The sequence below is a fragment of the Tachypleus tridentatus genome, chromosome 10 (assembly GCF_004210375.1).
Source record: "Tachypleus tridentatus isolate NWPU-2018 chromosome 10, ASM421037v1, whole genome shotgun sequence".
Taxonomy (NCBI): domain Eukaryota; kingdom Metazoa; phylum Arthropoda; class Merostomata; order Xiphosura; family Limulidae; genus Tachypleus; species Tachypleus tridentatus.
Genome location: NC_134834.1, coordinates 171,665,789 through 171,681,427, shown reverse-complemented (window position 1 = coordinate 171,681,427; position 15,639 = coordinate 171,665,789). Strand labels below are relative to the sequence as shown.

The following is a 15,639-nucleotide window of genomic DNA, read 5'->3' as shown; positions in this document are numbered from 1 at the left end:
TCTATTCACCATAAAAAAAAAAAAAGATTCTTAGCGATAAATAGTTTTGATTTCGTTATATATTTTCCTGGCGTTATGCGAGTTACAAATATTTAAAAGTTCCATCAGCATTACCAAAACATGATAACTTGATTTATAGACGGCATTTATTTTACAAACACAATGATGTTCATTTCATTGAATTTTGTTTGGTTGTTTTTAAGTTAAGCACAAAGCTACACAATGGGCTATCTGTACTTTGCCCACAAGGGGTGTCGAAATCCTGGTTTCTAGTGGTGTAAGTTCGCAAACGCACCATAGTGCCACTGGGGGCTATTTCGTTGAAAGAAAAGTGTCCTTGGTTACGCACACACACAAAACAAAAAAACGAATAATCGAAAGCTGTAATATGACAGAATTACAAAAAAAAAGTAATTTTTATATTCAAGTTCCATCAACCTAAATGAAGTCGAGGTGTGGCAGAATAATTCCATTGGTTTAAAAGGAAATATTTATTCCAGTAGTTCGAGAGCCCTATGATATCACAGCATGTTCAGTTCATTAAGACAATTTTTATTTTATTAAGACCAGAGTGCTCCGCTTTCTCCGTTTATTTTTTTAGTTATTCTCAAGTAACTTGTTAGTGCGTGTGGAGTTTACAGCTGAGGGTTTATTCATTAACAATACGGAGTTATGTGATTACAGTTTGTTTCAGTGGGGTTTTACAGGTGAAAAGTATTTAGGTATGCGGAAAAATTATGATGTTACACTTTCTTTCAATGTTTATTACAAATAGTTTTATTCAACTGAGACAGAGAACGTTTAAACCATACACTTCAGTTCTGAAGTTTTATATGTGCTATTTTTATCAATTACATCAGACAATTCTAATTTCAATATTTTGAGTGGATTTTACTGGTGAAATCTTAACTGTATTGTGCTGATTTTATTGTGAACTTATATTATAGCAAATTAATTCAAATTATGTAATAAAACTTCTTAAGTAATATTTTTAATGCAAGTTCCACATTTTGAACATAAATTATTATGTTATATTAAATTTATATGTAAAGTGATATAACCTAAATCTGAAATGCTTATATGTTATTAGTGAGTTATCTCATTTGTTTAGTATTGTCCTATTATTGTCCCAGGTCTTTAAAAATAATAAACAATATTAGTTCTAATTGGTTGGTTCTATCATAATTCCAAAGTTACATAATTTGCTATGTGTACTCTGCCTGCAAGAGGGTTGAATCCAATATTTTAGAGCAGAATCAGTATTTCAAAATGCCGTATATTTAAACTAAGTTTCTTAACAGCAAAGGTTTTGTTGCATAAACTTAGTCCTATCCAAATAAATCTGTTAAAACCTTAATATGTTACTATTCAACGTTATAGAATTTATTAGATTAAACTGAATAGATCGTTCAAAAATAAGAGAACTTGGTTTAGAAAATTGAAGAAATATATTTTTATTTGTTGATACAGTAGTTCTTGACATTATTTTAGCAGAAATTGTTATCCTAGATTAGTCTCAGTTTTAAACTACGTATAAATTTCAATAGAAAACACTAAGTTTTAAATAAAGTATACGAACTTATATTATATAATCAAAAATAGTATTAATTCTTAATCAATTTCAAAATATCATATTATAATTTTTGTTTTATTATTTCTTCTTATAATAACACTATTAAATTAATTTTTGTTAGTAGTACAATATGTGGCCCCGCATGGCCAAGCGCGTTAAGGCGTGCGACTCGTAATCTGAGGGTCGCGGGTTCGAATCTCCGTCACACCAAACATGCTTGCCATTTCAGCCGTGGGGACGTTATAATGTTACGGTCAATCCCACTATTCGTTCCTAAAAGAGTAGCCCAAGAGTTGGCAGTGGGTGGTGATGACTAGCTGCCTTCCCTCTAGTCTTACGCTACTAAATTAGGGACGGCTAGGTGCAGTGGGCTAACAACCTACTCACTTAAAAACCAGCCTGTTACAGAAACCGCAGTGATTGCGGCCCTATGTTCCTTAAGGAATCGAGTGGTAGATGATGATGATGATTACTACAATATGTAGAAGTTAATGCTTTTGGTTTTATGATGTAAACTCAATACACACTGTAGATGTTAAAACCTAAAATATTTGCACTTTCTTCCTTTATAAGTTTGAAGAAAAAAATTACTGAAAATGTTTGTCTACAATTATATCAAAAACAAACTTTAAAAATATGCAAAAGTAAAACCGAAGTAGCTAAAACACACGAAGAAGAGATTCAGATTTTCGTTCACATTGACGCTAAAACTATCTACTTTAAAATTAAAAAATATTCCTTAAACAATGATTTTTAAAATATATTAAAATAAAATAAAAAAAAACAGTCACGTCATAGTTTACTTTTTTGTAAGACGTTGGTTCATATTCTTTAGCGTATTAACAGATTAGAAATATCATTCTGTCTTCTTATGATAAGTTATATTCTCGAACAAAAAGTGAAATTGAAAATTGCAACCCGAATATGTGAGTTGAAAAGCTACTTCAGAGACCTCTACAATACGCAACACTGGACCTTAATTTCTGAGAAGGGGAAGCGCAAATAACTAAAAGTACCCGCTACCACAGGGACTTTTTTAGCTATCTAATTGGATTGAATGTCACTGTTTTAATGCGCCCACAGCTAAAAGTACGGAGCGAGTCTGGCGCACCCCGACTCCAACCATTGCTTCTTCGAACCGTAGGCTAACTGGCTGGCGAGGTCTAATGGTTAGCTTGCTGAACTGAAATATGGGGATCCATGGCTCACGTCCAGTTGTCGCAAAATCACTTTCTGTTATCGGCGTGCTGTGAGAGTGATGATCAAATCCAACTCTTAGTAACCTAAGAGTGAGAAGTGGGTATTGCTTTTCCTTTAATCTCTCAGATCAACATTAGGACCGGTTAGCGAAAATAGATCTTGTGCAGCTTTGCGCTAATATCTGGAACAAATACTTTTGTCCAGGCTTCTCAAACTTTTACAATATCATTCACCCTGTAAGTTTTTCACAACGGATCACTCGGCTCGGTTCGTAAAATACACACAAGAACCACTAAATTCAAAATTCTTTGTTCCGCAGTGGCACGTCTGCGAACTCACACCTATAGAAAAACTCATTCTGTAGCTTTGTGGATGATTCCAAACAGACAAAATTCATTATTATGACTTAAATATACAGTCAAGTACAACTACAGAGAATACAACATAAAATAAACCAAAAATAAATGTATTTAACAAACTACAACTATAATAAATAATAATATATTGTGACTTATAATAATAATAATAACTTATGGCTTATGCTCTAAGTTTGTTGTATAATTGATAATACTCATTAACCCTCATTAATACTCATTTAGACCTAAATAAGTCGAGAAAGCCCATAAAAATTGTATTTGTGTAATGTTCATTTTCTTAAAGAAAATTACGTGCATTTTCTATATGAAATACTCTGCAAATAAAAAAATAAAGTTGATGTTGAAAACATTTGCTATGTGATGACAACGACGTTTTGTGTCTTAGTCATTACATAGATATTATTATAAAAGAAAACACTGTATGGTATTGTGAAGTTTTGATGACCTGTTGGAGAGATACTTAAAATACCATTTCGACGAACAATTTGAGCCATTGTTCGTAGACATTGCTACCATCCGTCTGATTTTAAACTACTATGAAACTTTTGAGAATTTAATGCAGATGGAATCTGCAAACTATGAAAGTAATCAATCTGTTTTTCTCCATAGGATTTGGTTACTAACAGGTCTCTACCATAACACTTTAAAAGTGAATTACAATTTATAATGGTGTATTAGTTGATAAAATGTAACACTTGTTCAACCTACAAACAAAAAAATTTATCAAAATAGGCTTGTTTAAGCAATAAATGTTCAATGGTTTACATAGAAATGGTTTAATCTTCGATAACCTACTTAAAAAATTCCTAAGACAGATTTTTTAAGACCAGTATGATACAATAAAATAAAAGTGTTTTGTCATGAGTATATTTAATTTTCAACTCAGATTATTAAATACATGATTTTCGTTTTAGGATTGAAATAAATAACTTTGTATTATACTGAGTATTAATTATAAACAATGCAAAGTTAGCATAATAACAGTAAATTGGTAAACAACGATTTATAAGCATAATGGGGGGAGGTGAAGATGGACATACTACGTCTTTCGACAGAACATTGGTTTGCTTTTGCCAGACAAATTTTCCATCGAAACTTGTTTGTTTCCTAAAATATAACAACTTGATCGTACTCGTAAATGGCCCGGCATGGCTAGCGCGTAAGGCGTGCGACTCGTAATCCGAGGATCGCAGGTTCGCGCCCGCGTCGCGCTAAACATGCTCGCCCTTCTAGCCGTGGGGGTGTATAATGTGACGGTCAATCCCACTATTCGTTGGTAAAGAGTAGCCCAAGAGTTGGCGGTGGGTGGTGATGACTAGCTGCCTTCCCTCTAGTCTTACACTGCTAAATTAGGGACGGCTAGCACAGATAGTCCTCGAGTAGCTTTGTGCGAAATTCCAAAAACAAACAAAACAAATCATACTCGTAAATCTTTGTTTAAAACTTTATTGTTATATTCAAATAATATGCTTCCATGCTCAAAAACCATATAGAAAAAAAATTTACTCTGAAACTTTAATTTAACAAGTATGATCATACCAGATGACATATCAGCAGAAATCGAAGTGATAAAAAATAGACGTAGCAGCTGCTTGGTTCTCTTTTCTTCTTTGTTTTTTATTCGAAATAAAACAACATACTGCGCAGACTAGTGTGTTGTCACGCTTAGACACAAGTGTCTGAAGCAGAAGCTGGACTTTGACGTCAAGATTGGAAAGGCTATTTATTTATTAAAGTGGACCAGTGTGTTCGTTAAAATTTGTAAAGCGTGTTTATATGTCATCGAAGTGAGAGCCAGTTATATCTACTCTGGCGGGTTTATTAAAAGTTTGGGGCGTACTAAACACGCCATTGGTTTTATTAACTATCATACAGTACCGCCCATTATACTTCTTACATAATAAGCTATAGAAAGATTTCAAAATATAATTTCCTAGTAAAAAACAACAACAAAAAAAAAAACAGGATAAAAGTTTCTTTCGTTGCTTTCCTTGACATAGTTCTTAAGGCGTTCCGGAGCTTAAATTGAGTTTTCATATAACTAGAAGGACCAGAATTCAATCTGTTTTAAGCAATTTTTGATTCGATAATTAGATAGATAAAATGACAATAATATATAATTCTACTTGAGGTCTATTAAATAGACTTAAGACATTTTTATCTTTTGTATGAACTTTCAAAATTTAAATGTTAGTTGATGTTTTAAATTTATTTTAATAAGTAAAGTTTATAAGAAAGTCTGTTTTACACTATTTTAAAATGTACAGTATATATATATATATCCTTCATTTCTCGGTGGATTAACTTAACCTTGGTAGGATTAAATCCTAGTCTGCCCCCCATCGGCATGCTTGTGAACTTACAAGCTATAAGTCGGGTTTCGATACCCGTAGCATGTAGAGCATAGATAGCCATTTTGTAGGTTTGTGCCTAATAACAACTAAACAAAACACCTTGGTACAATACATCTGACACTTTTTAAATTATTCCAATGAATCTTTGAAAGTGTTCTCTTTCATGAGTAAATTAAACCAAATTTAAAAGTATGAGTAACAAATATTTTCACTACTTGCTTTTGATGTGCATATGTCGTGCTGCAAGTCTACAGCGGTATAATTCTTCTCGTGATTCATGGCATGTATACCTTTATTGATGTCACAACAGTACAAATTGCAACGTAAAGTGTCTATGTGACGTCATTTTTGTGTCTACTGACTGACAGACAACACAGTTACATAGTGGTGCGGGTGGTTACAGCAGGTGACGCCTATAGCCAGCCTCCGGCCCACTTTCAGTGTAACTAAGGTAGTTTGAAAGTCAACTGATTATGTTGTTCCTTAACTATATCATATAGACAGCTGTATGTTAATTACATTTGTCGTAAGACATTAGTAGTAGTCAACCATAATTTTTAAAACAATATTTTTTATTTAGTCTAAGTGTTTTAAAATTTTGTTTGCTATTAAGCATAACGCTACATTATAGGCTGTTCTGGGCCAACCGCGACCATCCAAACACGTTTTTTTTTACAGTTATAACCTCCTAGACTTTATACCGAGCTTCCTGGTGGCATTTTGAAGAAGTTTGTTGCCAAGCGCAGAGATACAGAATGAGTTGTCTGTGCTGTACTCACCAGGGAATCGAAACCTGGTTCTTAGTGTAACAGACCTACCACAGAGTCACTTGTGTGGTAATATTGTTTTTGTTTTGAAGGAGTGTTTGTAATATTTCAACCGTGCGATGTTATACCAATTATATTTAAATATTTACCATCTTTAATATTTCGTATACTAACCACGTGTTCTATTGTATTCTTATTAAGAAACAAAATTAAAATAAGACATATTAAGGGTTAACCATTTTATGATCTACCTAATTGTTTTCATTGTGCGTGATTTATTAAGTTTCATTAATTCAAGTTATGTTTTTAATGAGAAGTGGAGGATAGTTATAATCGTTTGACCCTTATGTGGTAAGACATAGTTTCGTTTTGTTTCAATAAAAACACATTAAAACAGTCACTATTGAAACTTTCCACAATCTTATCAGAAGAAATATTCATCTAAATAACTATTCATAGTTTTGCTTATGTTTTGTACTTACCACACAATGAAAAACTTTATGAAAAATGTGGCACAAAAAACAACAACATTATACACCTTTCACAAGGTATCATATTCTTCTGATGGGTCCATGTTTTTATCTCATATATAAAGCTACAACTCTCCTTATAATTGTTCTTATCAAGTGCAGTGAGTATGTGATTATTAATCTCTTATAGCTTGTTGTCAAGAGTAGAGTTCTTAGTGTCAGTCTTTATATTATTTGAGCAAAGCTACACAGCAAATTATCTATGCATTGTTCAACTCAGAAAATTGAGCCTGTAGTTTAAGTCCAGAGGTTTATCACTGATCCACAAAAAAAAACAAAAAACGATTTAACCAAGGTTAAACCACATGAGAGTTATCCAATTTCCACCAAACTACCAGATGACACTTTGAAGAACTCTGTTGCTAAGTGCACAGTCTCACAGTGGGCTGTGTTGTACTCACTAGGAAACCAAAACCTGATTTCTAGCATTATAAGTTTTCAGACTTACTGCCAAGCCACTTTTTTAAAGGGTTTGATAATATTTCAACCTAGTGATGTCATACACCTTTATGTTAAACAAAGGCTTAACTGGATCTCAATGTTACTAATTAATTTTCACATTATGTAATTAGAAGTTTTGGAAAATAATTGTTTGTTGTTAATTGTATAGCTTCATACCGGGCTATCTATGCTCTGCCTAATGTAGGTATTGAGCCTGACAGTGTTTTAAGACCACAGACTTATAGAGACAAAGATACAAGCAGATTATTTCGTCGGAGTGCAATATAACGAATCAAGTATTTCAATTTATATTTATTCAACTTCCTAATACATTTAAAACATAATTTATAATAAATTACTTGTAAATCTGATTGACTGAGTTAATCAAGGAAACTTGTGTTCATCCACTAAATTACTGGATGGGAAACTTGTTCACATGAAATACATTTTATTGCTCCATTACTTTTCAAAATACATCCTTAATATTGCTATTATATCTTTGAATAGTAAAAGAAACTCAGTAAAAAATGTTACTTGAACTGCACTTTGATTTATTTTGAATAAAATAAATTGAAAGTCTGTTGATGATTAAATCACAATTAAAAAATACGTATCACTGGCACCAACAGCTTCACATACATATATGGTTGAGTTGATCCTCCAAAATGTGAAACCTTAGAGTGCATCATGGATACCAGCAAGCTATATGAAGTCACAATTATTGTAGTTTACTTACAAATTATCAACAAATTCAAATCAATTAAATGGTAAGATGTAAGTTTAGGTACAATTATAGGTAAAAAAACATTTAACTTCCATATAATTGCATAAAAGGTTTGAGGCTTTACTTTAAAAATGGCTAACAAACTACTTATATTATTAGCAAAATAAGCCAAAAAATCAGAGAAATTGGTAATTTCTAAATATTAATGACAACTGTTTAAATTGTATATGAAATAAATCAATCAGATACTGATTTATAGCTGCTTCTATGTGTAACATATCACATCTTGTTTCTCATTAGAATATATCAGTTTGAACTATTATGTCACTTAAGGACAAAATAAAACTCAAGATATTTGCCTTCTACATGTTATGAGTAAATAATGCCCTTATGAAATTCATGTCAACACCTGTATAATACCTGAGTATTAAAACCATTTAATATAGAAAATAATAAACAATAAATTCCATCAAACAAGAACACTATAAAAAACAAAAATGTTAATTTATAAAAATGAGAAATATCAAAAATCAATTAATTATAAATCAATGCAAATCTTAGAGAATTAGTAATTAAAATTCCATCTAAACATTTAATATAATAATCATATTATAAAAAATTATGAAATATACAACCGATATTTACTCAAAATTCTTGTTTTTCTCTGTATCTAAATGCATTTAATTATAGAACACAGAAAATTAATATTCAATAACTGAAAAATAATCATATTAGGTGTTTGATTTACTGTATAAACATGATTCTCTACAATAAAAAACTGTCAAGTAAAGTTCGACTCTCTTGAAAAGACTTATATCCAAATACATGAAATAGAATATTTAAAATATGTACTCTTACTCAACATTATAGCTTTCTCAATGTAGATAGTAGATGCTTGCACACTTTTGATAAAAAAAAAAGTATATATATGTTCCTTTCTTACAAACAAAAGAAAAGAAACTTGAAACTGCAGTGGTGGGTTATTTTATCCTTTTGTTTTAGTTGTAAGTAATGCAATAATTCATCAGATTTCTTTAAGTTATAGTGTACAAATCATCGGGTAAAACTACAGTTTTGTAACTTTTAAGTATAAAGAAAACTGTTGTTTTAGACATACAACTTAAGTATTAGTAAGAAGATAAATAAAGTACAACAGGAAAATACACATATATAGAAACAGGCAGACAGATACCTGTGGTAGTATCACTGCAAATCACACTTTGTATTTCTTACATGAAACTTAAATGTTCAAAATTATTAAGCACCATAATAAGCATTTAAACTGATATCACATTTGGAAACTATCTGGAGATTCAATGCAAACAGAAAGGCCAATTCAAAAACATGAAACAATACCCTAAAATCTCCTCTACTTCCATCAATATTTTTAAACCAATTTCAACATTGAAAAACCACCACTAACCAATAAAGAAATCAAAGTATAAATGACTGGTTTATTGAAACTGAAAAAAATATAGAAAATTATTTTTTTGACAAAACTCCCAAAGAGACTAGTTGGTTATAATGAGAAAAGGATTTTGTTCGTAGAAAGTTCTCCATTTTTCCTTCTGAAACATCTTCCTTGACACCTGCATGAACATAAAACACAATGATAGTGAAGCCTCATGTACTATTTCTGTATATCATACAGAAATTAATATAATTATTATCAAATTTACTTCACTAATTCAAAGAAACAAATGCATTTTTATTGCATAATGCCAATGTTTAGAACTTCTGATCCAAAGTAAGTTAATTATATAGATCTGAGCTAAAAAAGTAATTTCTTAATTAATATGACTAATCTTTTATAAAAATTACCTAAAAATGAGATAAATGAAAAATAGTAAAACTTGTAAAAATTAGAATAAACTGAATCACAGCTTGGATACTCTTATTATTAATGATATTTTCAGTTATAGTCCCAAAGTCAGTCCTAAATTCACACTAGAACAATGAGGTAAAATAAATTAAATGTAAAAAAATAATTTATGAATTATGTTCAGTTATTTTACACATCATAATATAACTAAAACTAATTACAAAAACAAGACAGAGCATGTCTTTACTTACAAAGTTGATAAACCAGTCACTAGCACCTTTAAGTTCTATGTAGTTTATCAATACATGAAACATGAGTTTACTTGTAGGCATTCTTGATTAATGGTAGTGAATTTTTATTAACAAGAAACTCAACAGAAGGTCCAGAGCATTATAAGAAAGTTCTATTATTGAATCACTATAAAATGTACAAAACCAGTGAAAAGTAAACAACTTTATATCATTCTTCTAGACAACTGTGAGTGACCAATGAAAACCACTTTCTCTACACCTAATATGTAACTACAATTAACTTCCTATCAGAGCAAGCTACTTACTTAGATTAAAATTAAAACTCAACACCATAATACAAATAAATGTACTGTATAATTAGCATGTCATCACAGCTACCTGTGTTTCTTAAAACACAAAAAAATGCTTCACTTCTTCAGTTAAATAGTCTCACTTCCAGGTGACAGCCTGAATAAGCCATCGAATTACTTTTGTCAGTTCCTCAATAGAACAATGTTACTTTTAGACAATGCACATATTTATAACTTTTAATGCAATATATATGTATTAAAGTAATAAATCCAAAGACAACATTTTCCACCATATTTTCAAATTGTGTGAAACAGAGAGTTAAAGTAAGGAGAATCTAATAAAGTTCAGTTTGATAAATTGTAAAATGTAAACCCAATATTAATTACAGTAACACAATGCACTAATATTTCATACTGCTTGCCCCTCAGTGACATAGCTGCATGTCTGCACTCTTACAATGCTAGGAAGTGGGTTTTTATACCTGTGGTGGGCAGAGCACAGATAGCTCACTATGTAGGTTTGTGCTTTAACATCAAATAACTGGAATGAGAAAAGAACTTTACTGCTTTGTTAAATTACAAAATAAAACTACTTGAATATTAAGAAGTAACAATAACAGTTTTGAAAAGATCGTATTCTCTAACATGTTTAATCACATAAACTATGGAAAGAAATGTCGAATTTGAGATAGAACTGAATAAATTTCATGTTCAAGATACAGTTCGGGAAACATCACTATCTTAAAGTATGGATTTGGTGTTATATCACACACACATGCATGTGTGTGTATATGTATATAATGTTTGTGAGTGTGCATATTAAACCAGGTAAAATGACTTAAAATTAATTTTTTTATGATAACTGAAACAAGTTAAAAACTCACGAGAGGAAGAAATTCTAAATATACTTTTTTTAAGTTATGAACAATGATATCTAGATATCATCTCTCACTTAGATGTACCTGAATAAAACAGTTTGTTTTGGTTCTAATAATTATAACCACTGTACTGCAAGTCAGTTAGTGCAATTTCTGGAATATGAAACTCTGTTGTTAATTGCAGTATTTCATGATTTATAATTTAATAATAATAATTAACATTGTTTATATATATTAAACCAAGAAAAATAAATACAGATTTTAAACACAACAAATATTGCAAAATGTGTAGAAGAGTTTGCAACAAATAATATTAAATGAAAAATACAACAAATAGTCAGACAGGTGAAATAAATTGCTCATAAACAAAATAGATTTCATCAGGCAATTTCTTCACAAAATAATTGATTACTCTGTTGAAAGTTTTTGTTTCAGTATACGAAGTTAACACAACAACATATCAAAAACTTTTTAAATATTTGCTAATATACTAATATCACATTTAGTACATATATTTTGCCTGTTCCATCACCTTTGGTTTTCTTTTACAAGGCACTATTATTTCAACCGCTGACCAAGTCATCAGAGCCCTGAGCGCTGGAAATAAATGTATTCACGTCCAAAGATGCATAGGATTGGAAACCTATTGAAACAAACTGATATGGTAACAATTTTCTGTTTCAGAATTTGTAAAAAAAAAAAAAAAAGCAAACAAAATTTAAACAAGGTCATCAGAACCAACTAAAACCCTATCAAAAAACAAAAAAAATCATCAGAACCAACTAAAGCCCTGTCAAAAACATAAAAAAAATCATCAAAACCAACTAAAGCTCTATCAAAAACAAAAAAAATCATCAGAACCAATTAAAGCCCTATCAAAAACATAAAAAAATCATCAAAACCAACTAAAGCCCTATCAGAAACATAAAAAAATCATCAGAACCAACTAAAGCCCTGTCAAAAACATAAAAAATCATCAAAACCAACTAAAGCCCTATCAAAAACATAAAAAAATCATCAGAACCAACTAAAGCCCTGTCAAAAACATAAAAAAATCATTTATCGTAAATCGTTCCCTGTATTCCAGCAACAAATATAAACAATCTATGTATAACGTAGTGTGAAACATAGCCTTTTTAGGATTTAGAAATTGCCTTTTCTAACTGAAAAAATATGTACTGCTTTTGAGTGTATGGCAGAAAACCCGATACACACGTTTAATCAAAACAAAGTGTCTAAAACCGCAAGGTAAATACAGACACAATGACTTTAACCTATACTCAAACTTATACGCTATTACAAACGATTAATATCATACCGAATCTCAAAATTAAATGATTTAAAACTAAATAAAAAAGTTTCGCCACAACAAAATTTCGACAAATAAAAACAAAACATACACCATTACAAAGATTGTTTGTTTTAATAAATATTGATAAAAACTATCCATAGATAGTGCTACAGAAGTGAAAATCAAACAAGGTTCTTCTACAAACATTTGAAAATATTTAATTCGAAATATAAAATATGGATGTGCATAACTTACCTATTCACAAATATTAAAATTCCAATTGCACAATTACCACTGTATTACGTGAACAAAGATGGTTACTAAAATACATAAATCATTTTTAGTATCTCAAGATAGCTGGTATGGATATTAAAATAAGGTAGACAACAACGTTTCGACCTTCTTAGGTCATCTTCAGGTTAACAAAGAGAGTTTGCAGTTGCAAACCTACACTAATTAATAACCTAAGATATACTGCAACGCTCCCTACAATCCCGTACCCGTTTACACTCTCGTCTCGAAGACATGCGTCCGGCAACGGTAAGTTGCAAACTCTCTTTGTTAACCTGAAGATGATCTAAGAAAGTCGAAACGTTGTTATGTACTTCACATTAATAAAAGTTTTAATACCCATACCAGTCGTCCTTAAAACACATTTTCACTTCAAGTCGGTTTCTCGTCATTACGAAATCATGTTTGGATGGTATTTGTATTTATGGCAAAACAACTAAAGTAATCCTTGATGACTAAGGAAGATCGAAACGTTGTTCTCAGCTTTATTAATAAAAGTGTTAATACCCATACCAGTCGTTCTGAGATACAAAACAACCAAAGATATCTGCCTCAAAACATGCATAGACGGGTTGCGAATATTCACCACCATCAAGAGAGCTATGCGCCATTTTCCTTGGTGTACTGTGCGTCAGAACTGAAACCATGATTGCAGTCTTCATGGAATGACGTAAGATACTTAAACGAACTTTGAAATGATGACCAAATTTGGGTATGTAACCTGGTAGGCTAGCTATCTGATCGTAACGAGATTTTGCAATCCATGGTGGAGTGTTATGACATATTATATTCTAGCCCTGGGCATGAAAAATTGCTTACACCCTAAAATTTCTTTAGGTATCAAAAAGATCTTAAATGAACATGTCTCAGGAGCTATGGCGAATTGTTTATTTAGAATAGTATTGTGTTATTCCATCAGAATAACTCTTTCTATCATAAAGCATACTTGATTTTAAAATAACAATATCAACATCTTAGAAAGGCCTGTTCATAACCCAGATTTTAATCTTACACAACATTCCTAAAACCAGATAGTGGGGTTAACTGGAAATACAAGGACAGAGATAAAGAGTATTCATCAACAACTGGAACAAATAATGAAGACACATCATACAGATATCCGTCGGAACCTTGCTGCAAACATGCCCTGCAGAACAACAGAAATTATCATTACGGGGTGTTCAAATACATTTGGCAGGGCAATGAATATGTAGGTTAACCACTGATTTTGGGGTAATAAAGAAACTTACACGGTGAAAAAGAAACGCTTAATATTCGAGGTTATCTACACTAGTCATCCCTAATTTTGAAGTGATAAGATTAGAAAGAAGGTAGTAAATCAACAGCATCCACCGCCAAACTCTAGGGTTACTTTTCACCAATGAATAATAAGTTTAACCCTTGTTCTACACGCAAAGCTACACGACGCGTATCTGTGCCAGACGTCCCTTATTTAGCAGTGAAACGCGAGAATGAAAAGAGCTGGTCATCATCACCAACTGTCAACTCTTAAAGGTTCTCTCTTATCAACAAATAGTGGGATTGACCGTAATTTAATAACGCTCCCACAACTGAAAGGACAAGCATATTTGGTGGGACGGAGATTCGAACCTACGAGTCAACTTACACTTTTGAACAAGATATTTAAAGGCAGTTGTCGTCAAAAATGGAGGTTTCACATTGAAAGTGTAGAAAAAATCAAAATAAAACCAGAAACATTTATTACTTGAAATCTCATAGAAAAACCTTACATTTGTAGTACACGTGATAAAGCAATTATACACACACACACACACACACACACACACATACATAATTACCAAAATTAAGCCAAATCACTTAAATAAACCGAAATTCTTATAAATTCCATTGAAAAGTTAAAGGTCGTAGCATGTACATCGAATAGCTAAATATTTTCAATTTCATATTCTAAAATTATTGTGTTATGTTAATTATCCAAGCATGTTTAGCAAGAGCTACAAGTTCTCGTGTCAAAATAACAACAACTACTGGTTATTTCCAAAGTCATTTCTACTGCACTTTTTTACAAACAAATATAACTTTCTTGTCGTTTGTCTACAGTGATCAGCAGGCAAACAAAACACCAGCACCAATAAAGAGCGAACAAACTAAAATGAAGAACAGCAATGTCCCATACAATAACTATAACTTATGTGTAGCCGCTTTCAAAATGCAAATTCAGACTAATGTAAATATGTATATACACATGAAATAGTTCAATTATCCCAGTTTAAACCAATGTTATATACACGGAAATTGAAGACCACTACAGCATTAATGCCACTAAACAGAAATATAAAAATCTATGTTGAATAATAAGAGATAACAGTCACGTCATCTTGCACTTGGATACTTTTAAAAGTACCAAACAGCTTATTCAAAAAAATTAAAAATTTCACTTCTTTTTCTTCACATCAAACAGCTAATGAAAGTACTGATAAACATAGATCTTGGCCTATACTTACGTGATGTGTCTAGAAAACTTTAGTTTTAATTTTCGCGCAAAACTACAAGTCAGTCATCCCCAATTTTGAGCTGATAGATTAGAAAGGACGCACCTAGTCAGAAGTGCCCACCGCCAAATCTTGGTTGACAATCACTCGCATATAGCTCCACCCATAATCCCGAAGCACAGAGCGTATTTTCGCGAAAGGGGAACGCGAATCATGAGCAGTAAAATCCACAGTCCGGACAGGTAACTCACTGGACTACGACCATCCGTTGCAGCAGCACATACGAATAAAATAATAAATATAATTTTTCACAATAATAAAATTACATTAAACTTTTGGTTATTTGTTAAAAAATGTTGTGATTCTTGGCTTCCAC

The 15,639-nt window shown here is 31.5% G+C and overlaps 1 protein-coding gene across 10 annotated transcripts in view; it reads right to left on the bottom strand.

Moving 5' to 3' along the window:
- Nucleotides 1–7,673: 7,673 nt before the first annotated feature.
- The window catches only part of LOC143230912 (thiamine-triphosphatase-like), a 64,680-nt gene continuing 56,714 nt past the window's right edge, over nucleotides 7,674–15,639 (bottom strand). For 7 of the 10 annotated variants that reach the window (XR_013016685.1, XM_076465220.1, XM_076465217.1 and 4 more), the window contains one exon: nucleotides 7,674–9,555. Coding sequence is in view for 7 of the 10 variants with exons in the window: in XM_076465220.1 (XP_076321335.1) it covers nucleotides 9,449–9,555 (107 nt within the window). In the remaining 3 variants the exon portion in view is untranslated. Of the gene's footprint in view, nucleotides 9,556–11,739; nucleotides 11,851–12,753; nucleotides 13,294–15,639 lie in introns of those variants that run through there. The other 3 variants (XR_013016687.1, XM_076465221.1, XR_013016684.1) reach the window with 3 other exon arrangements.